At 37.6% G+C, this 13,894-nt stretch overlaps 2 protein-coding genes across 2 annotated transcripts; both read right to left on the bottom strand.

Moving 5' to 3' along the window:
- Positions 1-1,384: 1,384 nt before the first annotated feature.
- Positions 1,385-3,307, bottom strand: LOC101293191 (bidirectional sugar transporter SWEET10-like). Its single transcript, XM_004297464.1, has 6 exons — positions 3,138-3,307; positions 2,899-2,935; positions 2,555-2,765; positions 2,301-2,462; positions 2,056-2,175; positions 1,385-1,960 (listed from the first exon to the last, which is right to left on the bottom strand). The coding sequence occupies exons 1-6, from the start codon at positions 3,178-3,180 to the stop codon at positions 1,655-1,657; spliced, it is 879 nt and encodes a 292-aa protein (XP_004297512.1). The 5' UTR covers positions 3,181-3,307; the 3' UTR covers positions 1,385-1,654.
- A 4,692-nt stretch (positions 3,308-7,999) lies between these two features.
- On the bottom strand, positions 8,000-10,232 carry LOC101292889 (bidirectional sugar transporter SWEET11-like). The gene is made up of 6 exons (XM_004297463.1): positions 10,052-10,232; positions 9,908-9,944; positions 9,601-9,811; positions 9,346-9,507; positions 9,105-9,224; positions 8,000-8,676 (listed from the first exon to the last, which is right to left on the bottom strand). The coding sequence occupies exons 1-6, from the start codon at positions 10,095-10,097 to the stop codon at positions 8,320-8,322; spliced, it is 933 nt and encodes a 310-aa protein (XP_004297511.1). The 5' UTR covers positions 10,098-10,232; the 3' UTR covers positions 8,000-8,319.
- Between the last annotated feature and the right edge of the window lie 3,662 nt (positions 10,233-13,894).

The raw sequence follows: 13,894 nt of genomic DNA, 5'->3' as shown, positions 1-13,894 counted from the left end.
GCCGGCGCCGTACGGTGGCGAACAGAGGGACGTCTGCACTTTAAGGGTCGTATGCGAAAGTACTGCCTCTGATCCCGACTATATATATATATATATATTCCAGATATTAGATGTGTGTGTGTGGGTTATGGATCGATCCTTAACTAATTCTTACAAGTCTTCTTGTGATCAAACTATTATTGTACCTAATATCAAGATATTAGATATGAGATTTTCTATATTGGACTATCCGCCTTGGTGGTGAATATTTTGGTTGAGGACTGAGATTTCTTTAGATTCTGATATTTCTGCCCCATTAAAGGAAAAAAACAAATAGTATCATTCCAGTTTTACTTGGAAGAATATTCTTATCTGAAATTTCCAAACTTAGTATCTTTTAAACTTATAATATGTCTGATTTTCTTCAAATGTACTACCTAGGTAGAATGATATGGGAGAGTGGGTCCTTTTAGATTAGCTTGGTGTAATCTTTCGAGTCATTCAACACTAGCACGATAGCTGTAGAGATTCTCCACTACTTGGATTTAGAACAGACCAATTTTTTGTTTGTGTTCTGGTCTAATATGCAGCATCTCAAAATCAAACGTAAACCAGCAAGCTAATTAACAATACTGATGTGTTTAACTGGCTAGTTGGATTATTCAATAATATTACAGTTTGATTACTTCTTCAGTCAGTTGTATGATAACCAGAATTTTGATTGTAGAAAGTTATTGCGAGAGAAGTCTTGATCGATCCGAATCCCTTCTCATGACTTTGATTTTCAAGGTGAGTGAGGCTACACCAACACCTGTATGTTTCTAGCTCTAATTCTCTCTATCACATTCACTCGATCTATCTGAATTAGGAGAGTTTCTAAAGAAGTTGGCTTTCTTCATATTGGCAACAATTAAGCCTTAAACAATGTGGATAGACGAAGATTCTGTGCCTTTTTTAGTTTATGTTGCATTCAGGCCCTTTTTTTTTTTATTACTGTCTTTTTCAGATGCTAGCTTGCATTATTGTCATGTAATAGTGACAGTTATAGAACAATAACAAAAGGAGCTATACTCCACTCTGCGCTTTCTTAATTTCCCCCAAACTTACTCTTATATTGTCTCTATTTTGCAACTTGTTAGAGAGATCACCAAGATCGATCAGATACCAGCAAAATTAAACCATATATATGACTTTAATGTTCAAGTTAGCCATGCATGCCAAGTTAAGTTTTTATTCTTGCTGTATTAATTTTTCTCATCTTTCTTCTTCTTCTTCTTTCTTTTTTTTTTTTCTTTTTTTTTTTCCGGTTTTTCTGGCATATCTCAACTTGAATATAAATGATCCCCAAAGATAAACATAAAATCATAAAAAAATAATTAGAGGGAGATATACTGATCGAAAAAATAAACATAAATGATCCCCAGATCAGCTCTAATTAAGCTGGAGAGAGATACGCTTGCTTCAAAGGGACAGACATTGAAAGAGGCAATGAGATCATTAGAGGGAGATATACTACTGATATAGTACAAGACACTTCCCATGACCTTAGTACAGCTAATAGAAAAATAAACCCTACTTTAACACCCAATTAACCTTTGACGAAGGTCAAGATAATAGCCCAAGGAATATGCATGGTGCATGCATGTCAATTCCTTCATCAAATTGTTACTATGAACTAAACTTTAGTGGAGGCATCATCCATGTCTTCCTTTGATTCTTCAGCATTGATTCCCTTGACAACGTTATTTGGGTCAAGTGGTATTACTTCGATGAGGTCAATATTAATGTCATTTGGCTGAAGAACCACTGGAGTCAGGTCGGGACACACCATGGTGCTGATCTTCATTACCTCAATAATATGGTCTGATAGCTCCTGTACCTTACTTGGCTCCTCCAGAAGTACTACTTTCTTGGCATTCTTGTAGACTATGTAGAGCACCATTTGCGCAATCCCGAACATGAACCCCAGTATGTTTGGAAACTGCATATTACCCAACCATTATTAAAGGAAACAAAAAGAGAAGAAAACGTTTATGTATAAGACATCAGTATATGCCTCATGAATTATTTACTTACAGCTATGTTGTAGTCCTTGAGCAGAAAACCATAGAAGAACCACATGACTGCACCCAATGTCAGGAAAAATGAAAGAGGAAATGGCATGAACTCAACACTCTTGGTCCGTATCACTTTTTTCTGCAGTTTAATCATGACCACCAAGTTAATTGCCGAAATATATGACGAAGCTAGAACATGCACCAGTATGTAGTTGATGTAGCTTCTAACTAGATAGGTATAGCTTTGTCTAACAAGGTGCTTACCAAGATGCAGAGAGGTGCAGCAAACACGGTTAGATTGAAGACAAGACAGATCCACCCCACAACCTTGAGACGTATTTCACCTTTTGCAAGAAAGAGAGTCAGCACAAGCATCAAGCCATACCCGAGCACGTTTAGCAAGAGCAGAAACTTCACAGTTGAGATCTGCAAGTTCCGGAATACTTGAATCAGATAACGGAACAAGATTAACAAAATCGAGCTTTTGGTTAATACTGTTTTGATAATCGAATCTGTACCCTAGCCTTCTTGGGGGAATAGAAAAGGAAAATGGCAAGGTAAACAGTCTCAATGACGCAGCCCACAGAGTTGATAGTGATGAGAAATGTGGCGTCTTGTTTAAGCAGCGCATAGTAAATCCACAGCATGCAGCTGAAGAGTGCCACCGCATATGGCAGTGCTTGGAACCCTTCAGTTGTTTTCTTCTTGTAGATTTTATAAAAGGTTGGCCTGCATGCAATAACAACAACGTCAATATGAATTTGTTTGACTGCTTAGACATTAGTAATGAACTAATGATATACAGAAAAAAAATAATAATAATAATAATAAACTGTTACGCAGCATACACAAAACCACTTACATTGGAGCAAGGAACACCATAAAGGAGATGATGTTGCCTAGAGAAAAAGAATTGAGCAAGTGCATTAGTTTTTAGAGAACAAATTAGTACAAGCATGCAGCTATGCGATATATAATGTATAAGAACTGTGTGTATATACACAAATCTGATTTGGCGAACCAGCATTGTCTTAAGGACATGCAAAAAGATAAGCACGCAGAAACAATGAAATACTTAATGGGTGAAGAGCTTATATATACCTAAGAGGCCAAAAGCCAGAGTCAATGGGTGATGAATGGCCATGTCTTTAGCTTTGATCACAACAGAAAGAACCTGAACCCTCTCTCACTCTGATATCTCTTGCTCTAAATTAAAGCAGTGATATCAGGTGAAGTATAGTAGCAGATGCCTCTCAATACTTCACTTGTATGCTTCGAGGCAAAGGGGGAGAGCTATTATATAAGGGTTTGGGGAAGGAGGGTCACCAATCAACCTGAATCAACTTGCATGCAAGTTAAAAAAAATGTGTTACGGTACTCACTCACTCTTGGGTTATTCCCTAGCTTTCCAGTTGTTCAGTGAGCTTTTTAAGTTTACATAATCCAAACAGCTTTTACTTGTAGCCCCAAATTGCCCTATGTTTTCTCTATTTGGTCTCTTTCACCTCAGAAGAAACCCCTTCCCACCAGTTAAGCTTACTACTTTCTACTCCTAGTACATGCATTCTCAACATTCTCTTGAGGTACCAAAGTGCTTCCTTTCTGATGTGTCACCCACCAAGTGGTGTAAGGTTTACAACTCATAGTTCTGTTCTAGGGACTTCCTCCCTCTTTCTCATCTAGGGTTTGGCTCCTCTACTTCATCAAACACCAGAGCCTACTGACTTTGGAAAGTATGAATTACCTGTTAATTAGGTTAAACTGAATTAATCAAAACGTACATGTCGTCATTGTCGAAAATCGACTAAATCCAATCCGATGTAGGATTCAATTGGTTTTTCTTCATCTTTTGGAACGAATGCATGAGCTCAGAGAGTTCTGAACATCATAGAACAAGTAAACATTATCATGGAGCTACAATCCCGTTTAGGTCTCTGGTCTCACCCCACAAAAGCCAGAAAGCATACCAATATATATAGTCACTGATCGAATATGCTGCAAATTAATAGAGCGTAATTGTGTTGTTGACCTATGTAGGATACGTAGTTCAGGTACATGATGGTTGGTCCTGATCTATCACCACCATTTTTTCACAGCAAGGAGGTAAGCATTAATCTACTGGAAAACGTACTGGATTGAAGTTAAACTCGAAGCAACTTGCTCAGTACTTTTTAGGGTTCCAGAATCCAGAGGGATTTGAAATTATTTCATTCACTGCGAATCCCACTAGGTAACTTTTTGATGTGTAATCGCACTTACTGGGCAGGAATATCCGGATCTTGGCTCTCATCTGTCATAGAAATTCAATCTAACGGAGGATAATGAAACTGATAATCAAGATGGATCCTTTGCTGTCTTAATTACCATAACAAGAAACAACTTTTCCAGTTGACCCTTACAGAGTTACAGCCGCCATACCCAGTCCGCAGAACCCTAATCCTGTATTCTATATATTCCTGTGTACCACTCCATCTGGTTTACCATTATTACCAGGTCATGTGACAGACTTTTTCACCCATTTCATCTTTGGTAAAAGTTAAATAAGGTAAGCTAACCTTGCTAAGCAACCCAATTAGCTCATCCAAAACTAAACACTGATTCTTTTGTATGGATCATTATCTTTTCATTCTTCCAAGTGACAGCTTCCAGTGTTAACATCAAGTCCTAAATTTAGACAAAGTTAACTCACTAGCTCAAATGAAAATAGGGAATCGAAAAAACTATGCTGGTGCTTATGATGAAGTGGCGTCGAGCATCCATGACGTAATTGACGACTAAACAGCCTCGAGCACTAAAAATTTCCAGCTAGATATTATTTGAACACAGTAATTATGAGTCAAATTTCGAATCTAATTGAGTTTTAATAGAAAGATCAAAGATGCATCGAATGCTGCAAGACCACTGGCAAAGTAGCAACCGATTGTGGTGTTTAGGTAAACAAATAATGATTTCCACAAACTTTGGCTAGCTCCCTTAATTAGATACCGCATTTTGCATCAGGTTGTATCTAGGGGAAAAGAATTGCATGAATTTAACTATGAAAAAACTATGTGCTGTAAGCCTGTGGAGAAGTAAAGCTAATGCATATACTAATCAGAGTCCATTTTACTTTTTAAAATTTAAGGTGTTTATGCTTAATCTTCAATTCAAAAAGTTCATTAAGGTTGTCCTCAGACCAAACGAATAAAAATCATGTAGGGTCCTCGGACGATTCCCAAAACACTGGAAGCATTACTAAAACAAAAGAAAGATCTGCACGAATGGGAGTCATGACTGGAGGAAGTAACAAACAGTAGTCAGTGTAAGTTGATATTGCAGAACGATGATTATACATTTGTGTTTAGGCTAGGGAAAATACCAAATTAACAACTGTATACGAAAATACCAAATTAACTACAGGGAGTTAGACTAATCTTTATTTCTTGCAAGGCCTATGCATGTTTGATGTTCTATAAATATATGCATAAACTGGAAGGAGAAAAAAAAAAAAAAACGATAATGAATTTGGTTAGGGAAAACGAGCGAACTAGCTTCTGCGAATGAAACTAGTTATTTTATTCCTGCATTGTTTAGTTACTTATTTGCTGATTGCTGTCATGACATGCAGTGACTGTTATTTAGATTTTTCTCTTACGTACTGCAAATGAGGATGCCATCTACAGCTAGAGAATACACAGATCAAGTAAATACCTAGCTAGAAACAGAAACTAGTGCTACCTCTAAAACAAATATTGCATGCATCTTTCGGCGTCAATAAACAAAATATGCTAACCGTGGTAATGGTGTTTATTCAATTTTGGTTCACAGATACCCACTTAGCTTCTATTTCAGAACAAGTAAAAGAAAAAAAGGAAAAAGAATGCATATAAATAAATTAAGTAGTGCATGCACTTGTTCATTGTACTTCTGGGCTAAGTGGTATCAACTGCATGCGCTAGCTAGCTACTTGGTACCATATATGCTCATCATCATGATGATCAAATACAAGTGCAGCACCACATGACTACGTCTAAAGCAGCTGCAGCTCACTAGAAGCAGGTCAATTGCACCAGTGCTGCACTAATCAACCTGCACAAATCCCAGACTTGTGATTGTACTAATTGCAGTTTTATGGTGCTTCAGGGTATCTTCGATAATAGTCGGTTAATTAGTTATTGTTTACGATGTTTTATACACTTTTAACTAACGGTTCACATCTCTAGCTATTTCTAAGTTGGAAAACAGCAAAGCCCTGGTGTTATATATATCACATTTTACTGTAACAGTGTCATTGTTTTCACCATTGGTTACTGCCACTTCTAAGTACGTTTTTACAGTAAAAACTGTTTTTAATTAAATCTCTAAATTCAAGACAAGAACACCAAAAAGTACCAAATCAACAAATTAGGACCACTATAAAAGACCAGCTGTTTTTTAAATTACAGAATCTAAAGATGATGAACGCGATCAGCCCGGGTTGGCCTTTTGCTAATTAAGAAATGAGCTAGAGAGCAATAATAATTAATTAGGTTCAGTACCACATAATTATAAAAGATACAGCCTCTCTATTAAGCGAACAAACCTTAATCAAAAAGCGTCAATATGTTAATTGGGTTTAGGCTTCAGAGGCGGTCCATTTAGGTTTGCACATAAAATGAATTTCCCATAGATACTGGAGAAATTAACAAACCAGATAAAACAAGACAAGAGGAACCAGAAAAGTATCCCACTACTAAATATCTAGTATCGATGCAGAGAAGTAGTGATAGAAAACTGTTAGTGGAGATCTATGATTTGTTTGCATAGATTAATTTTGTTTGATTCATGCTATATGGCCGGTACATAAAAGTACTGGTGTTCTTCCTGCAAGCTAGTACTGTTTGTTTTGTGTAGAGAGAACTTCAGATGAAACCAAGTCTACAACGTTTTATGAGACCAGCGGATTGTTCCTACTGAAGTTAGGATTTTCGTGCAACAATAATTTTTGACATAAATAACGAAGAGAGAAATAACAAAGAGATCGAGATTAATTTGGAATTGTTCTTATCGATCCCACTTCAGTTTGTGCAACAATAATATTTTTGCTTAACAGCTAGATTTCACTTAATAATGCGATCTCTCTTCTTGTTTTGTACGTAGTTGTTAGACACCCAAGATCTCAATGCAATTTGAGGCTCAAGAATTAGTAGTACGATGTGGAACGAAGTCCAATACATGTTTATTTGTTGGGACTAAATAGGACTGTGTTAAATAAGGAGTACAGTTTGGTTAGTCTCATGTTTGGTGTCACTAAGTACAGAAATAAAAGAGATTACGTAACACTTTGTTTTCATTCTGGCCTCCTTAGATGATTTTATTATGGGTACTCAAATTAGTCATCCTTAGATAGCACCATCAATATTTTAAAATATAAACCAAACAAACCACTCTATAATCTTGTGCAACACCAAATATGGGTTAATATTAGTACAACTTAAGGCAGCCCACATAAGTACAACACAGTCTTAAAAAATAAGAAAGTCTAATGTAGTTCTGAGTATCAAACGTGTACGAAAAATAGTTCTAAAAGTTAGTGCATATGGGCTAGGATTAGTTAATTCTATTTAATTAACTAGGTTTGCTATGATATTGTAAGTTTGTAACTACAATTAATTATTTTCTCTTACGTAATGCGAATATGAGTGTCATATAGTGATCCTTGTCGTCAATGGTAACCTATTGATGAAATACTCCCAAAGCAGACGCACCACAATCATAACCATTATAATATATAGACTCATTTCACTAAGAGACACATACTCATGTATAATACCTATGAAAATTATACAGCGCACCCGGATGCGCCGCGCACCCGGGTGTATCCACCGTCCATTTTGACCAGCCAAAAAAAAAAAAAATTAAACGGTGGAGATGACGGGTGCGCCGAATAGGCTCTCATAATACCTAAACGGCTAAACCATATATATAATGGTACACACACACTCCTCAAACATACATGGAATTTTATTTCATGATTAATCGAAGGAAGGAGCAGTACAGAATTAATGTTCACAGCAACCGACTATATATGCCCTCCAAAGCACAGATGCAAGAATCGAAGCAGCAAGTCTGTGAACGAACTAGCTATTAGGCTTACAGGAAGATAAAGATGCACCAAATTAAAAGGACATGTGTACACATCCTCTATGTTACATATGCACTTCCACGTACAATATCAAGGGTAAAATTGAAGATCAGACCAGGTAGCAGTAGCACAAAGCAGATCGATCACAATCACAGACGCCAAAGTCGAATCGATCGATGCTCAAACTTCGCATTGAACAAGTGCCGGGACTTGCTTCGAGATCAAGTCGGCTCCTTGAGCATCAACATGACATGGCTGTGGAACATGCTCACGTTGTTGATCGTGTACGTTTTGCTCATGATCGTCGCTGCTTTCGTCGGAACTGTCGGCACGGGCGGGGCTTACGGCCTCTTCTTTTACTTGTACTTGTGCCTTAGGAGAAGGCAAAACCGTGATGTTGATTTGCTTCACAAAATCATCAGCTGTTTTGTGCTCTGGTACCTTCTCCTCGTCCACAAGAACCGTCTTCTTGTTTCTGTAGGCTGCATACAGTATCATCTGAACCACACCGAAGCTGAAACCAAGTATGTTTGGGGCCTGCAGAACCATAAAATCAATTAACCAATTATCTAAAACGAGGCAATACTATAGAATTGGCCCATAAATGTGCAAATTGTACAAATATCAAGCCCGGTTCGGTCAACTTGGCCCAGAAAATTGGTCATGGTCATAGATCTTTGGCTATCTCTTACAATTGATTAACTAAATAAAGTATTTTTAGAATGCTTTTTGGTTTGCCACACTTCCAGAACACAGAGATTGTTAAAGTCTTAAAGATATATGCATGGTAGAGCATTATGTTAGTTGTATATATAATCACACATCAGCATATATTACTCTGATTCACCATATTTTCTGAAAGACAAAGATACCTGCATATTTTATTTCATGATTGATTAAGGACAGCGAGCCGTACGCAGCTCAAATTAACAAAAAGCTAGGAATAGAAAATGGATTAAACTTACCGCAACATAGAGATCTTTAAGGAGTAAACCATAGAAGAGCCACATGATCGCACTGAGGGTGAGGAAGAAGGACAGAGAGAACGGCATGAATTCTACGCTCTTGGTTCGAATTACCAATCGCTGCAAAATCAGAATAAAGAAATTAGACATGAGTGAGTCAGTACTATATATGGAAGGGTCAATTATGTTGAAGAATCAAGAGGTAATCCCCAATGAAGATATGATTAGCTTAATTAATTACCATGATGCTTAAAGGTGCTGCAAAGACACTGACAGAGAAGGCTACACAAACCCATCCAAGAACCTTAACCCGAGTTGGCCCTTGTGTTAGGAAGTGAGACAAAAAAAGAATCAAGCAAAATCCCCCAAAATTCACAAGAAGCAATAGCCTCAAGGTGTTCACCTGGAAATTGTATTACAACGAATATTAGTTCGATTAGTCCATTGATTAGTAGCAGCTTGATCAGAGAGAGAGAGAGAGGGTCTGGTATTGTACCCTAGCTTTCTTTGGTGCATATGTAATGTACATTGCAATATAAATCGTCTCGATTACACAACCGAAGCCATTGATGGTGATAAGAAGCATCTCATCGGATTTAAGGGACGCATAGTAAATCCAGATTGTTGCACTGAAGAGCGCAAATATATAAGGAATTGATTGAAATCCTTCCGTTGATTTCTTTTTGTACACCCTGTAAAATGTTGGCCTGCATCCCCAAAAACACACGATCGTTATTTTCCGGATAATCTCTTCGATCCGAGAAGGTCCAAAATACGATCTGGAAATCTAATAATAAACTTACACTGGAGCTAGAAACACGATGAACGAGACAATGTTACCTAAACAGCAAGGAATAACAGAGAAGTAAGTAATTAGCAGAGGATTTCTATTGAAATCTAATAAACAAGAATGCCAAAGTTAAGTGTTGATGAAGAACAGCTGGTACCTAGAATGCCAAAGGCAAAAGCCAGAGGGGAGTGGGAAGACGTCATGGCAGTTTCTAGTAAATGAAACTGAAACTGAAGGAAGGATTAATAGAAGAAAGAGATTACAAGGTTATGTATGCTCTGAAAGCCTTAGCCCTGTATCTTTCTTCTGAAGCTAGATTAGATTACAAGTCATGGGACGAGAACTTAAGACCGAGACTCTTCCATATATATAGAGAAACCTCAGCTAGCTTAATAGTTGCATGAAGGGTGATTAGTGGGGTGATTATATTTAACTAATTAAGCTTAGGAAAAGGCAGCAGTAGGTGGCATGAGCAAAGTAGTACAGAAAAGCCATGCACCGCGCGCCATCAAACATATAAGCAAGGTAGCGCAATGCATGCCAACTCAACCCCAGGTGCCAATTCTTCAACTCAAACATACTTACGTTACTGGTTTAACAAAGCTTACCTCTTTCACGTGACCATCCCTCAGCCACTTCCTTTTTTCCATTTATAACTTTGCATTACTTTTTTTGCCGTTTCGCTCCTGGGATTCCGACTCTGGCCTTTGGCATTACTTTCGTGCACACACAGACAAGTTGCAACCGCCGAAACCTTAACATATTACATATGCATCTTCATTTTATTTGCATCACATTTTTCATCATCATGCATATTACTTCGCCCTATATCGTCCGTACGTTTAAAACTAACACTGATATGAAAATCAATACATCATGGAAAACACCCACCAGCTAGTATACGTGGATAACATGTCTTTGAGTAGGAATTTTCAGAGGGGAAGTTATAAATTGCAGAGACCTTTAGGTACTTCAAGGGCAAACCATTCTAGCTAGAATCTTTGTTGAAGACGACTCCAGACTTCTCATCGATTTCATACTTGGGAGGTGCTTACTGTACTCATTAGGCGTCTAGTAGTCATTAGGTTTACGGCAAGCATGTCGCAAGAGCATTTACGTCATTTTATATGTTCGGCTCTATATATAATTGTTGTAACCTAGTTCTCTAATAATCATTACAATCATAATGTAGCCTCTAGCTAAAGTCTTATTTCTTCGCTTTCCTTTATTCTTTTGCATTTTCCCTTACGATCATTTAGGGGTGCACTACCAGGACAAGCACTGTTAGCTTAATTCGTCGGCTAAGATCTTACCCGACGAGCCTTCGTCGGCTATAGTTTCGTCGGGAAAGAGGCGTCGGCGATGACTTTAGCCGACGAAACTAGAAAACGTCGTCGGCTATTGTCCCAGTATTTAGCCGACGACAGAAGACGTCATCAACCATGGTCTGAGACTTTAGCCGACGAAACATTTAAGATATTCGTCGGTTAAAGTATGTAATAAAAAATTAAAAAATAACTATAGCCGACGAAATATAGTCTGTTTCTTCGGCTTTAGAAGTGTTTAGCCGACGAAACATGCCATAATTCGTCGGCTAAACCTTATAAAAAAATTAAAAAATACTATAGCCGACGAATATCTTCGGCTAAAGTATTTAAATATCGTCGGCTAAAGTTGCTGGTTTTTGAAAAAAAAAAACTGTAGAAACTTTCAGCCACCTCCAATCACCACCAAAATTTGACAGAATCTTCCTCTCAACATTTCGAACAACTTTCTAGAAGAAGTCGAAGCCTAATTCTAAGCCTAAACAGGTCAATTGAATCAGAATATAAAAATCCCCAATTTTAAACCCTAAAAACTTTAAATCTTCGATTCTCCTCACACACACCGAATCGAGCTACCAAATTCTAGGGGAATGTAGTACTAATCAAACTCAACTTATCCATATATAGAAGTCACCAAATGGGGACCTGAGGAAGGAGAAATTCGATCGACACCGAATCCGAACCGACGGAGTTTTGGACCTCGATTTATCCCTCACGACGGCGCCACTGGATGCACCACCTGTCTAGCAATGAAATAGAGACGACGGCGAAGCTTTTGGGACAAGTGTGGCGGTCTCCGGTGGCTTGACGGCGGAGCTAGGCCGAGAAGAAAATCCGGCAGGCGAAACAATAACTTTTTCTGATTTTCTGACTTCTTACCATCCACCTCCGGTAAAACTCATATATAAAGAACTTTACCGGACAAAATTCTTTATTTTCGTCGGCTAAACTCTTTTGAAAATTTTGAAAATTTTGGTTGACCGCCAAAAAAATTTTGACAATAGCCGACGGAATCATATATTTTCGTCGGTTTAAGTCATTTGAAAATTTTGAAAATTTTCCCCCAAATTTGATTTACCGTCAAATTTTTTTGACCTTAGCCGACAACTTTTTAAATATCTCGTCGGCTAAAGTCTATAAATTCACGAAAACGCTCATATCTCCCTCTATATTACATAGTTTGATTAAACCTTCCACACGAAAAACTTTCACGTCAACCGCCTATATAAAAATTTTGAGACATTTACCTTCCGACGATAGGGCTCCCCATAGGGAATAATAACGGTAAATAGGGTTGACTGCTACTATCGGCACCGAGACGTTACCCGATTTAAGTGATTTTTGAATCATAGCCGTATTTCACCATTTTGAACACATCTTATTTCACAAGATTTTTGATAATTTTGCTTCCTATGTAGAGTTAGTTCACAAAGTTGTATAACCTATTAAACAAGTTATACAACATTAGTAGACACGTTGTGATTCCGATGACTAAAATTCACAAACCAAAATTCGACCGTCAGATATGATCATTATGACGAAAGATGTCTATGGTAAAAAATTCAACTAGATCGGACAACGTTAAGGGCTCAATTGAAACGGACAACCTTAATCCATCGTCACTTATCACACGAAAACGCTCATATCTCCCTCTATATTACATAGCTTGGTTAAACCTTCCACATGAAAAACTCTCATGTAGATGAGACGCAACTGTCCATATAAAAATTTGGAGACATTTACCTTTCGACGATAGGGCTCCCCATAGGGAATAATAACGGTAAATAGGGTTGACCGCTACTATCGGCACCGAGACGTTACCCGGTTTACGTGATTTTTGAACCATAGCCGTATTTCACTATTATAAACACATATTATTTCACAAGATTTTTGATAATTTTGCTTCCTATGTAGAGTTGGTTCACAAAGAAGTTATATAACATTAGTAGACACGTTGTGATTCCGATGACTAAAATTCATAAACCAAAATTCGACCGTCAGATATGATCATTATGACGAAAGATGTCTATGGTAAAAAATTCAAGTGGATTCGACAATGTTAAGGGCTCGATCGAAACGGTCAACTCTAATTGGAAATAAGAAAACTGCATTTTGAAGCCCTAAACGGACTCGGATGGCCAAAAAGGCCCATATATCATAGCAAAGAAATGAATTTGACTCGTAGGGCTGTTACGCTTCCTGAAAGGTATCACAATAGTCAATCGGACACCGAACGCCAAATCTGCAGCATACCGGGTTTCGACTGTTCTACATCAGAGACGTTACCCGATTTACGTGATTTTTGAACCATAACCGTATTTCACCATTCTGAACACATCTTATTTCACGAGATTTTTGTCAATTTTGCTTCTATGTAGAGTTGGTTCACAAAGTTGTGTGTTTGTTTAAAACCTACTAAGCAAGTTAATTATACAACATTTTATTGTTTTTCTTTTAGCCGACGAGATTTTTTTTCGTCTACTAAAATACTTTAGCCGACGAGTAAAAACTTTGGCCGACGAAGGAAAACTTTGGCCGACGAAAAAAAATTTTCGTCGGCTAAAGTATAGTATAGCCGATGAAAAAATTTCTTTAGCTGACGAAGGAAAATTTCGTCGGCTAACATGGACTTTAGCCAACGAAAAAATAATTCATCGGCCTGGTTTTTTTTATTT

This window comes from Fragaria vesca, linkage group LG4, assembly GCF_000184155.1.
Source record: "Fragaria vesca subsp. vesca linkage group LG4, FraVesHawaii_1.0, whole genome shotgun sequence".
Taxonomy (NCBI): domain Eukaryota; kingdom Viridiplantae; phylum Streptophyta; class Magnoliopsida; order Rosales; family Rosaceae; genus Fragaria; species Fragaria vesca.
Note: the sequence above shows the minus strand (reverse complement) of the source record. Positions and strands in the feature narration are given on the sequence as shown.

Coding starts and splice junctions, on each gene's coding strand:
- LOC101292889 (XM_004297463.1), bottom strand. CDS start 10,097: ATGACGTCTTCCCACTCCCCTCTGGCTTTTGCCTTTGGCATTCTAG. Junction 9,812..9,907: donor ATCGTGTTTCTAGCTCCAGT/GTAAGTTTATTA, acceptor TTGGGGATGCAG/GCCAACATTTTACAGGGTGT. Junction 8,677..9,104: donor TTAAAGATCTCTATGTTGCG/GTAAGTTTAATC, acceptor ATGGTTCTGCAG/GCCCCAAACATACTTGGTTT.
- LOC101293191 (XM_004297464.1), bottom strand. CDS start 3,180: ATGGCCATTCATCACCCATTGACTCTGGCTTTTGGCCTCTTAG. Junction 2,936..3,137: donor TCTGGCTTTTGGCCTCTTAG/GTATATATAAGC, acceptor CTTTTTCTCTAG/GCAACATCATCTCCTTTATG. Junction 1,961..2,055: donor TCAAGGACTACAACATAGCT/GTAAGTAAATAA, acceptor GGTAATATGCAG/TTTCCAAACATACTGGGGTT.